This window comes from Triticum urartu, chromosome 2A (genome assembly GCF_056163025.1).
Source record: "Triticum urartu cultivar PI428250 chromosome 2A, HENAU_Tu73, whole genome shotgun sequence".
NCBI lineage: Eukaryota > Viridiplantae > Streptophyta > Magnoliopsida > Poales > Poaceae > Triticum > Triticum urartu.
This window is the reverse complement of record NC_141874.1, coordinates 766,212,920-766,230,332: the sequence shown is the minus strand read 5'-3', so window position 1 is coordinate 766,230,332 and position 17,413 is coordinate 766,212,920. Positions and strand designations below refer to the sequence as shown.

At 44.7% G+C, this 17,413-nt stretch overlaps 1 protein-coding gene across 8 annotated transcripts; it reads left to right on the top strand.

The window, feature by feature from the left end:
- Positions 1-8,632: 8,632 nt before the first annotated feature.
- On the top strand, positions 8,633-16,481 carry LOC147988077 (uncharacterized). Of its 8 annotated transcripts, none has more exons than XR_015617781.1 (10): positions 8,633-9,022; positions 10,241-10,530; positions 11,565-11,892; positions 12,842-12,909; positions 13,008-13,157; positions 13,767-14,437; positions 14,799-14,895; positions 15,442-15,517; positions 15,585-15,705; positions 16,214-16,481. XR_015617781.1 is itself a non-coding variant. In XM_087545615.1 (10 exons), exons 5-9 carry the CDS (start codon positions 13,141-13,143, stop codon positions 15,695-15,697), a joined length of 387 nt encoding a protein of 128 aa, XP_087401741.1. In that variant the 5' UTR covers positions 8,635-9,022; positions 10,241-10,530; positions 11,565-11,892; positions 12,842-12,909; positions 13,008-13,140; the 3' UTR covers positions 15,698-15,705; positions 16,214-16,481. The 8 variants fall into 8 exon arrangements, 1 of the variants encoding a protein (XP_087401741.1); XR_015617785.1 differs by having other exon boundaries at positions 8,634-9,022; positions 13,767-13,840; positions 14,281-14,437; positions 14,789-14,895; positions 15,442-15,705; XM_087545615.1 differs by having other exon boundaries at positions 8,635-9,022; positions 13,767-13,840; positions 14,789-14,895.
- The last annotated feature ends 932 nt before the right edge of the window (positions 16,482-17,413 follow it).

The following is a 17,413-nucleotide window of genomic DNA, read 5'->3' as shown; positions in this document are numbered from 1 at the left end:
ATTTAGAATAACACGCATGAGTTACAACACTTAAGCTAAATGTGAGAATAAAAGAACATAGCAGTGACGTCTAGAATGAAAACGGCAACTGGAGGGGGTCCCGAGAAAACGTCTCTGGTACTGGGACGCACTCTTCTTCTATCGGGGGAAGCGGATTGATCATTCAATGAACGCGTCTCTCCTGGTCTGGCCTTAGTGGTCTACCGATGGCGATCTGAGGATTTAAATCAGCGAGGCTCTGGAGATAACCCATCACTCGCTGGGTCAAACGCTCTTGAGCGATGACATACTGGACAAGGTTGGCCAGTACTGGGTCTCTCTCAATTCGTCCATCGGGAAAAGATGTCACTTCCCCAGGTGCTGCACGGCTCGGAAAGTAATAATACCCTCGTTCACCGGCATAGGGTACCGCGAATCGAAGGCGAACAAGCGCTTCGTGTGCAGCCGCTTCTATGGCCATCTGCGGAGTCGGCATAGATTTCCCCAGGAAGGAGACTTCTGTTGGGTCTTGGTTTGAGTCTACGGGAGGGATGTGCACCACTGCCCAATATTTCAAGGTGGATGAGGTGATCCTCGATTTGAGCAGCTCGTACTCGGGTGGCTGGGTAGAACCCATGGTACTGCAGGTAAAGTCCCACAAAATTTTAACAAAGCTACCCGGGGTTGTATCTGGGGTTCTCAGATAAATGCTAGGGCTCGGCATGGCAAGAAAAAGGTTGAGAGGGTTGCGCACAAGATAAGGGGTACTTGGCAAGGTCACGAGGTGGCCTCTTATATAGCCTCCAGGCTGGGTTATTTACCGCGGTGAGGGGCTCTAGTTTGCTGGTTCTGCTCTCATGGGGTCGGTGTCAAAGCCACATATACACACATCTCACAAAAGTGACGTGTCACTGTGGGTGTCGTCAGAGTTGGTTTTGGTAGCTATGCCTGGAAAAATGTAATCGTACATCAATACAGCTACTATTTAAATTAGGGGCGCATAGGCAGGTAACGATGTGGCGATACAAAGTCACACAATTACAGGGTGTGGACATACTGAGACTCGGTACTACTCGAGTGACTCAGTCCACTTCGTTTATATCTAAGCGGGCGTGCCTTGTGGATGTCGAGGCTTCTCCATTGGCCTCACCATCGGGGTTGGCTGGAGGGGGTTGAGGAACTGCAGGGTCGGGGTAGCGATGATGACCATCGCGGGGATTGTTGGCCACAATCCCGTTGGAGTGTGCTCCCAAAAGGCGACGAAGCACTTCTGGGGTCATCAACGCGCCTTGGTTGATGGCTGGGGCTGACCTCAAGGTCTCGATCGGTTGTCCGAACAGCACGACTGGATTGTCGGCGTCGGGCTCATCTTCTCTCCTAGCTGGGGCTCGGCGGATCAGTTCTCCACGAGCTGCGATCAGATCAAGGGTGATTTGATCGAACAGTCCCTCTAGTGCACTTACATAGCGCACCAGATGCAATAATGCAGGGTCCGTCTCGTGGTCTCCGTTGGCAACTTGGGGTGGTCTACCATACCCGTCACGGCTTGGGTAGTAGTAGAATGAGCGGCAGTTAACTCTGGCCGACAAGTGCCAGAGTTGAACTATAGCTTCTCGAGCAGCTAGTTGGATGGCTTGTGGCTCAAAGGAAGTTGTCCTTCCGGTGAACCTGTAGGGGCGTTCTGGTGATAGACCCCTACCATAGACGTGCACTGTGGCCCAAAATTGACGGCTCTCGCCACTCATGGACCCTTGGTACACAACATATTCTGGGGGCACTTCTAAGGCAAAGGCACGGCAGGTGAGGTTTGCTAGCACGGTCACAAAACCTCCAAGGTTGGTTGTTGTGGTCTCATTGTGAACAATGGGGCCAGGCATTATGGCTTGGTTTGGGGTAGAGGCTGTGCTGTGCTGGGTTGAGGCTAGCGTGCCCTTTTATAGAAAAAGGGAACGGAGTCTTCCTTCGCACGCTTGCGAGAAATATTATTGAGGGGCCGGTCACTGGCGCGTGATCGACAGGCTAGGCGGGTAGGTTGGGCACCGACTGCCAAAAGGTGTCGGGTCACTGTGTGGCTATCTTACACGAGAAGCTTGGCAGGGGTTTGGTTAAGGTCTGGTGGGTTGGTTTACCTAGGTTTTCGACCTAGCTAAGATAGGATTAGCCAATGGTCAGCCTGGCTCTGATACCAAATTGGTCAGGACCGGGTTTTCGGGATATTAATTTCCCAAAAGCGGCCCTTGTGCTCACCAGCCCCAGGATTACTGTTAGCTGATGAGACACCAACTTGTTACAAAAACTCCAAGCAAAATACAAAATATATAGTACAAGACCATTCTGGCCTATGAGTACAACAAATGGTTTGCTAGTGGCTGAAGGCGGAAGCGATTTGCGGGTCACCAGCGTCTATGGGACTCCATCTCCCACAGGAACAACTGACCAGGATAACTCCTATCTTTGCGAGGCTGCTATCTCCGTTGCGTAGGTTCCGGGGCTGTCATCACAACGCTCCTTCCCACGCAGGAAATCTGGCCAAGACAATAGCCAGGGACAAGCCAGTGAGTACTTTGAATGTACTCGCAAACATTAAGAGCACAGGTATAATATGCCCAAAATGTTCTATGATCACAACGTCCGTCACAACAATAAAATCTATGATGCACACAAGTAAGTTATTCACAATACAAATGAATAATGCAATTAGAGAGTAGAAATAGAATGCCTCGGTCGGGCGTCTGAGCGAAACCACAGAAAGGGCTTATAAGTAATTGAAATAACAAGCATGCCACAGTCGGGCGTCTGAGCGACACCACATAAAGGGCTTATAGGTAAGTGAAATAACAAGCATGCCACAGTCGGGCATTTAAGCGACACCACATAAAGGGTTTATAAGTAATTGAAATAACAAGCATGCCACAGTCGGGCGTCTGAGCGACACCACATAAAGGGCTTATATGTATAAACATAATCACAGTCAATATCCAAGAGGTAGAACCGTCCCAGGGATATTCATTATTTCCAATTAATGCAAATGGTTAGTCCACAATAATAATAATCATAACCATCATATATCACAAGTCATAATCAATGTTCTGGTTTAGTAGTCTCTCCTCCGAAGACCGACACTAAGACCGACACTTGACCCATCCCAGACTGTAGTCCTTAACCATGGACACGGCTATTCGAATAGGTTTAACATCTCTGCAGAGGGTGTACTCTTTACCCACGAGTAACGGATTCCTTTAGTCCATCGGGACTAATTCTGTCTACGGTCTTTTAATTGAAAACACACCTAACCGCACACACACCAGCCAAACTCACCGGTGTCTGGAATCACCCTTGACACATGTTAAGCAAAACTCTAAGTGGGGAGGCTACAACCTCGACTTAGCATGGGATCACGAAATTTATACCGCGCGCAAACTGGGGGAGCTACACCCTTCGGCTACAACCGAAAACACCCATGCCCCCGGACCAGGTGGCATGCCTACCGGAGGCCTCCAGTATCTTCCACCATGGCCTCTCTGTACGGTGTGTGCTAGGAAAGGGGTTGACAACTTACTGAACCGCACCCTACTTGTGGCAGGGACAAGTGGTAGTACGAAACAAGTATGGGGGTTACCGGAACAAGACTCGATCTATGGTCGACTCAGGAGGTTTAGGTATTCCCTGCACGATTAGAGTAGCAAATATATTTCAATCCAACAGACAAAATCACCGCTCATCATACCTCATCATGCCATACCGGACACAACCGCATCGGCGAGGAACTGGAGACAAGCATTGTGTCTACCCAAGACAGAGGCTTTCCCGGTTGCCTTCCGGTATGCATGAAAGGCATACTATGGTGATTACTATCACCACGTGTCCATTTCCAATAGTACGAAATCATCAATATGCACTTATGAGTGCGTTCATATCATCACAAAATAACAAAAGCTCCGAAACGAGGGGTGTTGTAACCGTATTAAACAACACACGACAATATCATGCCCGGGGTCAGAATGCTTGCCTTCAAGGTGTGGAGAGGTGAGGTGCACTCCAATACTTTTTGAAAGCTCTCTTCTCTCTCTCCAAAAATCCTATTTCAAAAATATGCAAATAACACATACTTTAAAAACAATACAAAAATTTGCCCTAATTATTTTTGAAATAAATCTTAAAATAAACTAGGTGAAATTTGAGAGAGGTAGGAAAAAGAATCAATTCATTTGGAGTTTTATTTAAAAAGATATAGCCGGTCAAAGTTTTGGTCAAATTATGTTTTTAAAATAAAATAGAAAAAGAAAAACGTTTCAGATAGAAATACGCTTCCGGGGCAGAGGAGACGTACTTCTGAAGTTTACGCCTTCACTTCAAACACGTGGAGACGGGGCTGGGCCACTGACAGTGGGTCCACGGGGCCCACTGGTCAGGTTTGACCAGTCGCGTCTCCCTTCTTTTCCTCTGCCCGAGCGGGGGCGGGATTCCGGTGATCGTCGCCGGCGAACGGAGGCTCCTCGAGGGCACCCGAGGCCAGGGATGGATCCGCCACTCCTAGGCGGTCCTCCCGGTGGTCGACTGGCCGGCGGGGACGGAGGGAATCGCCGGCGGCGAGCTCCGCGGCGGAGGGAGCTTCGGGCATGATTGGGGGATTTGTCTCCGGTGGCTCCCGATCAAAATTGAGCTTGGGGTGGACTCACAAGATGAAGGGAGGGCCTCTGGTGAAGAGAGTGGAGAGGGGGAGGCCCTGGTGGCGCCGGAGTGGACGAGACAGTGGCGGCGGCTGTGGTTGCCAGAGAAGAAGAAGACGACCACCTCTGGTCTTTCTACTGCTACGGGAGGGTCAGTGAGGGAGTGAGAGAGGTTGCTTGAGGGCCTGACGAGCTCGGGGGCTTCTTATATAGGCGAGCAATGGCGGTTCCGCGGCGGTCGGGGATAAGATCGTCGGCGACCGACGTTCTGTAGCTAGGGGGCGCGTGGCGATGGTTGGCGAGGTCTGGCAGGGTGACAGGATAAGCGCGAACTGCTCAGGGGTGAGCTGGCGAGCCGGGGTGGCTCGGGAGGCGCCGTCCGGGGCAGAGGCGCACTGTGGCCGGCCGCTAGCCGCCGTGGCCGACCTGACGGCGGCGCTGTAGGGCGCCAGGGGGGCTTGGCTGGTTCCTGCGAGCGGATGAGGTCGGGAGGGTGCGGCTCTGCAGGCGAGTAAGGGCCGGGGCGCGACGCGGCGACCCGAGCACACGCACGTGCAAAACGCGCGCTCTAGGCGCGCCCAGAGCACGCACGCTACGTGCTCGACAATATGCCAAGGCATGCTAGGGGACTCCAACCCACAAGAGAGTTAGCAGGGTGGGGCTACATGCTAGGTCAAGTCCATGGGACATGCTGGTCTGGTCAGGGGATCAAGTTCACAATGTAAACTTGAAATCATGCCAAATCTAGCTATGCACACATGGTGTTTGACAAAATGCCAAGGGCATCTAGGCAATTCTTGGGGTGGCCAAATCTTCCAGATCATAGTCTCTTTAGATGAAAGAGAGGGTGGTGAGGTTAGTTTGACAAAATCAGAAACTTGTTAGTGCAAGTTTTGCAAAACTTCAGTTTTGGGCAGAAAGAAAAAGGCATGGTTGCATGCACTAAAAATCCTCCAATGGGTCCACTCTTCTGGACTTAAGGGTTTTGTAGCAAGGGCTATAAGCAGGAGAAAGCACATGGTCACTAGAGCAAAAATGATTAGGGTTGCTGTAGAAATCACCAGGTTGGACCAGAATGGAAAAGAGGTTGTTTCACTCAAATTTTTCAAGGAACATTAATGGGTTTTTGCATACAGTTGCATAGTGTACTCCTATTAACATCCCCTAATTTTGGTGGAGGTTTTAAAGAAATATTTAAATAGGTTGAAGTGAAAGATTGCTCTCTGGACCAGATTTGAAAAATTGGTGTAGAGCTCAAAATATCCAAAGACTGAAATATATTTTTGCACAAAAGTGATTCAAAAACATCACATGACCTCTCCAAAATTTGGTTGGAATTTTAGATGAATTTATAAAAGGGTTGCAGTACAAATGGGACCCTAAAACCATGGGAAACCATTTATAAGGAAATGAAGGTCAGGAGAATAATTATATAATTAACCCCATAGATAAAAGAAAAGTTTTCTGGAGAGGGTAAACAAGTCCAACAATATATTTGGAAAGTTTTTTTCACTTGAGTTAAAAACTCCATAACAATAAGGAAAAGAATGGCTCTGAAATCAAAAGAAAATCCAGAAAATAAAAGTTTTAAATTCCCTGGCAAAATTTTAATTAATAAAACAAGGTCAAAATTTTTGGGGTGTCACACTGAAGGCTGACCTTTAATCCCGGTTCCAGACACCAACCGGGACTAAAGGGCCTCGCTTCTGGCGCAACCCCTTTAGTTTTAAAATACAAACTGATGGGTAAACACTTGTTAAAATAAAAAAAATTAAGTTTCATGTTCATCAACACAAACGTGTATTATGTTACACGAACTCTTGAGAAGCAATATTGATAAAAGAAAAATCTTTATTAGCCGACTCATATAGGTAGGCTTGTTCATTGTGTGTATGATATACTAAAGCAAAATTTTGATTTCTCTGGATGATATTGTAATGAAAAAATTGTAATATTTGCAGCGCATCATGTGTACTATTCATGGTAAATGTTATGGAATATTAGACATGAATGTGTGTCTGATCATGTCACTCGAGTATTTCATTTTCATACATGATCTCATTATTTCATCTTAAGCTTTCTCTTAGATTTGTTCTTTTACTAATATTTTGCAAGAGGATATGAAACACTTTCGACGGAAATTAATTGTCATATTGCTCAAGGCAGACCTGAATAAGATAAAAGGATGTCTGATACTAGATTATGATGTCGTTCTCTGCAAATACATCTTGTCGATCCTGCTTTAATTAGTAGAGAATTCTTAAGAATCATGCAAATGAAGCTAAAGACAATATCCTGACATTGTATGAAATATCTTAAACGCATCAAGGAGATTTTAGTTTGTAATAGATAATTAGTTAAATCATTACTCTATATGTATACAACGTAATATTGCATTTTTTATCAACTTATACATTGCAAGTGAAGTAAATTTTATTTATTTTCTTTCTTTTTCTGTGGAAATGATCCAGATCTATTATTAAAGTTCACCGGAAGTACAAAGCATCCAAAACAATAAAAATTACATTGAGATTCCAACACGACCACGTCTAGACGAACGAACTCGACGTGGATCAGAGCCCGAAAGATAAACTTGAGGAAGCAGCACCGCCATCTGCCTGAGCACCGCACCTTCAAGGACTAAAAAACCCTAACCGAAACTACTAACCAGAGCGGAGGCACCGGGATTCCTCTCCCCGCCACCGGCTGCTAGAGCGGCGGACAGAGGGGAGACAAATCCATGGGTTCACCGGCAAAGTTTGGAGGGGAGAGTTTGGCCTATCCGCGAGGAAGTCTCGTCAGAAAATTAGTTTTACTTATTTTCTGATTGTATTTTTTGCTATTCTCTTCTATACATGCATAAATTTGACATGCATTATGTTTATGTATGCAACCAACAAAATTACAGAAATGCACGTGGCAACGCACGAGCATTCTACTAGTTGTAGATAGTGCGCTAGCTACCAGTATTATGCATATTCATGGAAAAGCTTTGTGCTAAAAATTAGGAAAAAGAGAAATATAAGAGACAGTTCAACAAATTTACTTATAAAGGCAAAAGTAATTCCACTTATCATTGTAATACGAGTTGTAAACAAGAAAAGATGTGTGATATTTTTTTCCGCATGTTTGCTAGTAACAATTATAAGAAGAAAAAGCATTCCACTGTGTCCACACTCGCCAAAATCAAACACTCCCTCGGTTTCAAGGAGTGTGCTACGCGTCCGCGGGCTGATCTTTTTCAAAGATTAGCCGGGCCGCGAGCCGCCAGATCTGCCGCATCTAGCAGCCGAACGCGTCTCCCTCATTGCAACGTAGGTCTTGTTGCAGAAATTAGTTCCGCAACATGGTCTTGTTGCAGATTTTTTTTGAAACAACTGTTGTTGTGATCTTTTTCACAACTAAGGTCTTGTTGCAATTTTTTTTGCTAGAGATGTGTTCTTGCAAAACGTAGACCCGTCGTAGATCATTGCAACACGCAAATGTTTGAAAAACAAAGCCCCTGTTGCAAAAATGCGTTCAACAAGGTATGGTATACGGGCCTCGAACACGTGTCATGCTGGAAAGGTGGCGGACGCATCCGCTGTGATCCACCGGGTGATGATAAGTGTTTCCCCAGTTTAAGAAGTCAAATTTCTTTAACTTTGACCAAGTCCAAAAAATTTGACAAAAAAGCCCATTGTGTAGTAACTAGTCCTGACCATGGGAAGTCCGGCCCGACCCGGCCCGACGCTGCTCCCGAGGCGGGGTCGGGCCTAGATTTTGAGCTCGAAGACCGGAACGGGCCGAACCCAGGCCCGTCGTTTTTGCAATTTCCTGAAGAGGCCCGGTCCGAGGCCCGTCAGGCTTTTATGTGTTCGGGCCAGGCTCGGGCCTAAAAACCAGGCCTGCTGGCCAGGCCGGGCCAGGCTGAGGCCTGGGTTTTTTGACTCGGGCTTGGCTAGGCCCGAGTTTTGGCGAGGTATAGTAGTAACCCTAGGCAGCCGGATCCAAGACCATGGGTCTGCTCCTCCTCCGCGTGGTTGCTGCTCTCAGCTCCCGGCGACCACGGGGCGGATGAGCACCGTCCGCGTCTCGGTCTCCGCGGATCCAAGGCGCCCTGATGCTGGCGGCTCTAAACCCTAGCCGCAGCGGGCGGCCATGGCGCTTCCTAGGGCCGTGCTCGCACGGGGCAGCCGAGTGCCCTGCCTGAGCAATCCCGGCTCGGCTCGGCCTTCTTCTCCACCGAGATACACGCATCTACTGCGGCTCCAGCACCCGGATGGAGGAGCCGGCGAACCCTAGCCCCGCAAGGGGTCTCCCGCGCCTCTGCTGCTTCCCTCCTCGTCTCCTCCGTCCGCCCAGTGGCCGCTGCTGCTTCGGCTCCGGCGTCGGTGAGCCACTCGGCCTCTCCTCTGCTTTCGATTCGCTCCTGCTCTGTGCCATCAAGCCGTCACAAATTTCATGCCATAGGAATTTCTAGCTAGGGTTCCGCTGATGCTCGCACTTGCGGTGTTTCTCGTGATGCATAATTCTCGTGTCCGTAATAGCTAGCTAGTGTCACCGGTTTCATGAATTTAGCCCTCACTGATTTCATCTACTACTGTTGATGGTATGCTTGTTTGATTCCTAGCAAGGACTCGTGTGAAGTTATTATGCCATGGTTGATGGTTCTGTTCTTGTGAAGTTAGGTACCCCAACAGTGTGTGCAGTTCCAAATCAAGTCTTGTCCTTTTGGTTTCATTCATATAATGCCCAGTGGTGTTTCTAGTTCTGAATCCTCCAATGTGTTTCTAGTTATAAATCCATCCTCCATTGCGTTTTTAGTTGCACAAGTCAAACAGTAGTAATACTTTAAAAATCTGCAGCCTTGTAAAATATCTCATCCCTAGACACATTAAAACAGTACGTAGTAAAGCATCTCATTATTCCTAGACACATTCAGGCTTGTGTTTTGTCTTTGCTTGCTTGGCTTGTTAGATAAGAAGTTTGTTCAATAAAATAAGCCCTTTATTATCCAAAAAATGATAAGAGGTTTATGCTTACAATGAGCAATTAGACGTTATACAAGAAGAAAAGAACTTTCTGATCTTGCCAATCAGATATTCAGGCTTACATATACACTTGCTGCAGTTACAGAAAAAAAATTGCTTAATGTCAGGGGTAGCACTGAATTGATTCTTTGCTTGCTGCTCTGTGTCATCTGCCCAGATTGGTTACCTTTTCAGTGAAATATGAAGAAGAGCTGCTCAATCCAGCTAAATAATCATCTGCATTTGCTAGGCCTCATTCTGTACGACAGCACATGGAAAATTACTTGCTTGTACTAGTATGCACTAACCATTGAAAACAATACCTGAAATATGAAGTTCTCGAGTGACTACGTATGTATATGAGATTATTAATTTACTGCCCCAAAGATACATTCTTGAAAGTGTACTGTTCCTGACTGTTCTTTTATGCTCCCTTCCTCAATTGATGCCACCATCTCTTGTAGCATTACTGGCAGGCCACTATCAATGAGATCTATACATGTACATTAATAAACAGATTCTTGGCTATCAGTTTTGTACTGTATTTCTTATTGCTCATGGAAAATGCTGCTGATACAGGTACTCCACTTTGGTGAAATGGCCACCGGAGAAGCCAATGCTCTGCAATGCATGTGGGTCACGATGGAGGACAATGGGTACGCTGGTGAATTACACACCGGCACATCGTCGGGAAGATGCTGATGCTGGCAAAGCTAGACCTGACAAGCCGAAGCCACCAGTGTTGACGACAGCTACCTCCGCCTCCTTGCTGCGGTCTACAACTGTCCCAGCGTTGTCTTTGTCAACTTCTGCAGGTAGTTGAGAAGGCGCCCAAGACGGGGCTGTTCGTGGGGCCTCCGGCTGCAAAGGTGTGAGTTTTCTTCTTCCTGAATTCGATCAGTTCTTATGTCCAATTTGCTTACTGCACTACATTAGTGTCTGTGTTAATATGCACATGGAATCGGGCCCAAGGAATATATATATTCAGTTGTTGGGTCTAATACACTTCCATTTCTCAAAATATTTTTTTTGCCCCACTTTCATTAATGTATATCGAACTTGGTGAAATATGTATTAATGTATGTGTTTAGTTGTGCCTAGAGTATCTTGTATGATGCTTCTCCTAGTTTGTACAGAGAGGAAAGGAGTAAGAAAATGGTGATCAGATAATCCTTAGTACAGTCAAATGTATACTGAATAAGTATGTAACTAGGCCTTTCTTTGGTTGTGTAACTCTGAACAAAATTATCTCATTCCTGGACACATTCAGACTTGTGTATTGACTATTCTTGCTTGTTAGATAAGAGGTGACACTCCTGTTATACAAGAAGAAAGGAACTATCTGACCTTGCCAATCAGATATTCAGAGTTCTGTATATACTTGCTGCAGTTACAGAGAGTGCTTAATGTCCGTGGTAGCACTGAAGTTGATTCTCTGCTGCTCTGTGTCATCTGCATAGATTGTTTACCTTTTCAGTGAACTATGAAGCAGAGCTGCTCAGTCCAACTGCTCTTCTGCATTTGCTAGGCCTCATTCTGTAGGATAGCACATGGAAAATGACATGCTTGTATATACTGACCAGCAACCATTGAAAACAAACAGTACCTGAAATATGAAGTTTGAGTGACTATGTCACTATCTCTTGAATTTATTTATTTCTTCAAGGATACATTCTTGAAAATATCTGTTCCTGACTTCTGTCTTATGTTCCCTTCCTCAATTAATGCCACCATCTCTTGTAGTATCAGTAGCAGGATTGATTAATGTAAATCTGTGATGCAAACTCCTGTCCTGATGGACCCGCTGTCAATGAACTCTTTACCTGTACATTATTACACAGATTCTAGAGCATCAGTTTTGTACTGTATATCTTATTGTTCATGATAAATGCTGCTGATACAGGTATTCTTTGGCGAAACGGGCCACCGGAGAAAGCCAGTGCTCTGCAATGCGTTGGTGAATTACATACTGGCACATCGCCGGGAAGATGCTGATGCAGGCAAATCTAGACCTGACAAGCCGAAGCCACCAGTGTTGTAGTTCAGGGGACAGAAACAACCGAAGAGAAGGCCAAACCCGCAGCATAGTGTAGGATGAACCATTTTCTGATCAGAACTTCTGGAAGAAGGGGGATGCAGCTGATACAAGCAATCGCTCTGGTTCTGGATCAACGGTATCGTATTCAGAGAGTTGTCCCCATATGGTTCTGATGATGCAAGTGAAATAGCCGGTCAGTTAGTCAGTTTTCTCTAATTTCTTTACATGTTGCTGTTAAGTCAAACCTCTTATGTTCTTGACGAGTATTGCATATTGGACTGTATGATTCTTGCTAATTAAGTTTTTTTTGATAGAAAAACTGTAAGGGAACCCCCTACAGTATAATTGGTGCAACAACCCCAAATTGCAAGTACCATGCCTTAACCTGGGTGGGTGGGAAGGCATCAACCCCTCCCCACCACTAGGCTATGCCTTAGTCTGCTCTTGCTAATTAAGTTGCACTTGTATATATCTTTTTGGTTGAAATTTGATTGGATCTTTGTATGAATAAAAAACACATGCACAGCCAGATTGCTTATCTAGCTAGCTAGAAATGCTAGAGTGGGTTAATTACTTGGCCCCTAACTAAATCTGAACAAGGGAAGGATGATTGAATGCATGATATATCTATGTTGCCAGTACCAACATAGTATATACTCTAAAAGAGAAATGATTACTGTGGTTAATAATTTGCTCTACCAATTACCATTGATGGCAGCAAAAGCACTAAATAAATTAGCCAGAGATATGTACATGCACATAGCCACATGCTGACAAATAACTCTGGTTTATTTTGCATTTCAAAACTTACCCTATATATGTCGTAATCCATGTCTTCTTAGGCCCATTCTCTGTCGACCAGCTCTATGAAAATATTATCCCACTCCCATCCGGGTTCATGCCTGCGTAGGAAATCAATTAATTATGTGTACTAAGTAGATAGCGCAACTTGATTGCTAGTGGCTACTAGTAGGATCGGATGTTGAGTGGCTATGATAATATGTGATTGACTGATTATATACCCATTGATGATATCTTGCACCATCTAGAATCTTTTACTCCAGTACTATTCATACGAAACCTCTAGCTTCAAGGTTTATACTTCCCTTTCTTTGAATCACACAATACTATTATATTTTCAGGTTTTGAAGGGGCTTTGTTTAGGACAGATTTGTAGCATAATGAACAAACACACTACTTCAGAAAAATTGTAATGATTCTTGTCATTTTTAACTAAATATGTTTCCTGTCAATGTTTACCAGATATCCTACTGGATATTATAGCTAATTCTTTTTGCATTTCATCAGGGCATTCCCTCTGCTGCTCGCCCCCAATGACCAGGACCATGGATCTCCTTCCTACACCCCCTGGCGATTTGGAGCAGCAGGTGTCTTCTAGGAGAGGACGACGACCCCAAGCCCAAGATCCACCTTGACCTCGATGATGGCCTGCGCGAGGTAGCTCCTTTGTTGTCCCTTCTTTCTCTGTTGCCACTGCCCCGCCCATTGGTTCAGAGACAACTTCTTTGTATAGCCATATAAGTCGGCTATGAATCAAATGAGCATGCTAATAACAAACAAAATTAATAGTTTGATCAAAGTTAATTTCGTGCCTGGCATGATGCTAAGTATCACTGGTATCCAACTTCTAGGAGGGAGAGACTGAACCGAGTAAACATTTTTTTGTGATTCAAATGAGCATGTAAACGAGTGTTGTGATGTCAGGGTTAACATTTCTTGCTTGAATGAGTACTGAATCATAGGGTGGGCATCACTACTTCAGAAATACTGCACTACTCATTCATAGGCTAGGTGATATCTCTGTTTCCTGATGAGGTTCTTGTATTTAAGACTCATGTTTATGTATTACACTCTTGGTATGGTTGCTTGTGCTAGTACAAGTAAATCTGACTGCTATTTGTTGGCATAATCTGACCATGGTTGCTAACTAGCTCGATACTTGAGATCATTAATATGAATCCCCCCCCCCCCCCCCCTTCTCTTCTTTTTTCATCTTCATCAAGTCCTCATCTGATGTGTGCTCCCATCCCATCTGGTTGTGTGCAGTTTGGGGGCCATGGAGAGAGAAGCTGCTGCCGGTTCAACATTACCACCATCAAGTCAGCCCCCCTGTTGGCAAGGTGACGACCTCTCTCCCTTTCTCCTGCTGTTCGTTGCAGTTTGGGATGCTTCCACTTTGTTGTTTTGGTGGAATTGGCTAGCAATGGAGAGCCAATATGAACTGGCTAAGATTTTTTTTCAAGTAAAGTATCAAGGCACCTCAGCAAAAAGATGCAGACTTCACTGGAAATTAAAACATCCGGAATACATACATACATACATACACATACAGACACACACACATACAGACACACACACACACACACACATACACACATACACACATACATACATACATACATACATACATACATAGCCTTGATTAGTCTAGCTTCTCATGCAACTTGAGTACAAAATATTTGTTATATTCAAGCATCTATGATGGAACAATGCAATGTCAACTGCCATTTTATTTGTACAATAATGCATGCTATTAGCTGTTTGTTCTGATATGGTTCAGGTTGATGTTGTTTCAAGATCTGAATGGAAATTTAGCTACGGCCGTCCCTTCCTCAAGCAAACAACGCGAGACTTAGTTAATGTATTGGAAATTTTATCAACCAGCCAGCCTATCATTTTTCTTATTCGGAACCAACAAAAGTTGGTACATTTTGGAGGTGACTCAAACATTCATAGATTTTGTATTACCATTACCAATATGGCTTCTCTTTCAGCTTGAAATTGTTTAAAATCCTGCATGTTGCTATCATTATTGATGCTAATGTGATGAATATCTTTCCCAGTTATGGCGGTTCATAACCAAGTTTATGCACCATTGTGTTTTGCATGTTGTTTTTAGTTAACCACTTCTGTCTAGATTATCTTAGGCCAGCATTTCCCCGGCTCTCTTGGTAGCTTTGGTATTACGATGCAGCCACTTTTCAGCCTTAGTATACAATCTGTGTATCATGTGTTGTTCATTCAGAAGTAGCTTTGCATGGTGACGTGATGAAGGAACTATCCAACAGTTTTGCGCAGCCGCAGGTGCTGGACAGGAGCAGCGGAGCGCGTTTGGCTGCATGCCGGATCTGCTCCGGATCCGCGTGAGAAGGCCGCCCAGAACGTCTACACCAAGGTATACCTCCTTCCCCACCTCCCCTGCTCCATGTTTGTGCTTGTGGCGAGGTCCTTGCTGGCGATTAGATTTTTCGTCGGTTGCATTGCTCCAGCTTAGCTCCAGGAAGGAGATGTGTCGTGCTGGCTGTTTGGTGGCATGCTAGTTGGTGGTTCTTGATGCTGTAGAAATTTGTCCTCTGATATTTTTAGTTTTGTGTCTTATTGGGGTCGGCTTATAGCAGCAGGAGCAGCATAGTTGCAACACACTTTAGTAAAGGTAGCTTGCTTGGTTTGTGGTGATGATGCATCGAGTATATATATGACTCTGTTGCTGCTGACCTCGAGATGAATAAGTACTTGGAACCAAGCAGATTGTGGATAATGTATTTGTAAGAGTAATCCAAATAAGGTGGGGTTGCTCCTGTTTAGAAGCATGGTTTTTGTTTCTTTTATTCATGTATGTCCCTTGGACTTGGGAGCCATGTTCTTGCGTGTCATGAGTTTTGTTACCGGGGTAGAAAGATACTAGAACGTGATGGATTTTTAACACCCCTGTTGGTTGCAGCAAGGGGAAGCAAAAGGAGAATGTGAACAACGTGATGATGTTCGACCAGGCCACCTACGACAAGCTGCTCAGTGGGGTAACACTTATTCTTGGTTGGCTTTGGCTGGTAAGACATTAACCATTAGCATTTCCTTGTAATGCAGTGAATGGGGATGTAAATATCCGAAGAGACAAGTATCGAAGCATCTTGGACACTTACTGGCATATGTTACCACTGCTGAGAATGAAGCTATCGAAAGGGAGCGTTACAAATTGATGCTGCAGGTATGTGTGCAAGCAATTCACTCACTTTGACTCGTCTGTCTATTGGTTTGTGCTGCAAAGTATCGCTCTGTCCGAAAATACTTGTCATCAAAATGGACAAAAAGGGATGTATCTACAACTAAAATACATCTAGATACATCTCCTTTTAATCATTTTGATGACAAGTATTTCTGGACGGAGGGAGTATGTAGAAGTGAACTAGTTTGTTCCGAATTGATGTGAAGTGTTGCATGATTGACCCAAAGGAAAGAAATGTGGTTTGCTAAGTGAAAAATCTGTAGCAGCGGCTAGTTTGTTGATTTGCCTGTGCACTGAGACAAAATTGTTTAGGTTTCTCGAGGTTGAGCTGGTCAGTGATTTTGCTATAAAAAAATGCAGTTCACTTGTGCAGGTCATTTTCCTATCATTATTTTTTTAGAGATTGAGGAGTGGTGGGTAGAATGCAGTGCAATGCAGAGTTGATTAAATGTTGCTTTGTTCATTGATTAATCTTGTTGTCTGTGCCCAGGGAGGGACAGGGAGGGGGCTAATTTGATGATGGTTAGGACGGCAACGAAATCTCGTATGCTGGAGATGGACGGAAGGTTGTATATCAAAGGGCTCCGGGCGGGGAATACTGATGGGTGGAGCTTTGTCGGTGTCTTATATTATTGCAGTATAGAGCCTGTATATCGGAGCTTCATGTCGGTTTGGGTTGCTGTAGAATTAATGTGATGTTGTTGTGGAGAGTGCATTTCGGAATTGAGGAAAGATATGCTTGTTGCAGTTGTGTTTCATATATCAGGCTAATGTAAATTTTGAAGTTTATTATCAGCACTTGACTTGTTTAAGAAAAATGTAGTCAGTTTGTTTGTCTACAAAAAGAGAAGAGAGAATTGCTGTGTAATGGTACATCTCTCATTCCCCTGTCTTGATACTTGTGGTTGATTGATACTTGTGGTTGGTTCGCGCGTGAAAAATGATACTGAAGGGATGAGTTTGGTTCTGTGTGTGTGGGGGGATTGGTCTTGGCAAAATCTTGTTAACCCTTAGGGTAAAATCGTTGTGAATAACAATCGGATATCTTTCCAATCGGGCGGGAATAATGTGGAAGTAAAATCAAGAGCACCATAAGACTTGACACCTGCACGCAAAAGCTTCCTTCCAATGAGGGAGTACTCGTACGTAGGAGCTATATAGATTTTTTTTCTTGTGAGAAAAGCTAGCTAGATTAAGCATTATGTTTTTTCAGGGGGGAATTGAACATTATGTATGATTGCTCGGTCGGTTCCAAACAGCAAATATTATGTATGGTTTTTAAACAGTGGGCCAGTTCCTTTTGTTTCTGCCTCACTTTTCTTTATTCTTTAGTTTCCGTTTTAAATACTAGCACTAGCACATGTGCCCGTGCGTTGCAACGGAAAAAAAAATTAGGGTTATGTGCAATCACAATGGTTCATAGCAAATACACTATAAAGAAACTCTAGTTGTCCCCCTATATATGCAAAGAAACGCCGATTGTCCCATTCACCTAAACATCTAACAGTACTATCGACGGCAGGGAGGCGCACGCTGAGGTCTAGAAGAAATACATATCAGCCGCACAATCACAAAAGGATACATAGCATAGTTGGGAGTTCCACGTAAGGTCATCGGTGCATAGCGTAGTTGGGAGTTTTTTTTTTGCGGGGGCGTAGTTTGGAGTTCCACGTAAGGTCATTGGTGCCTA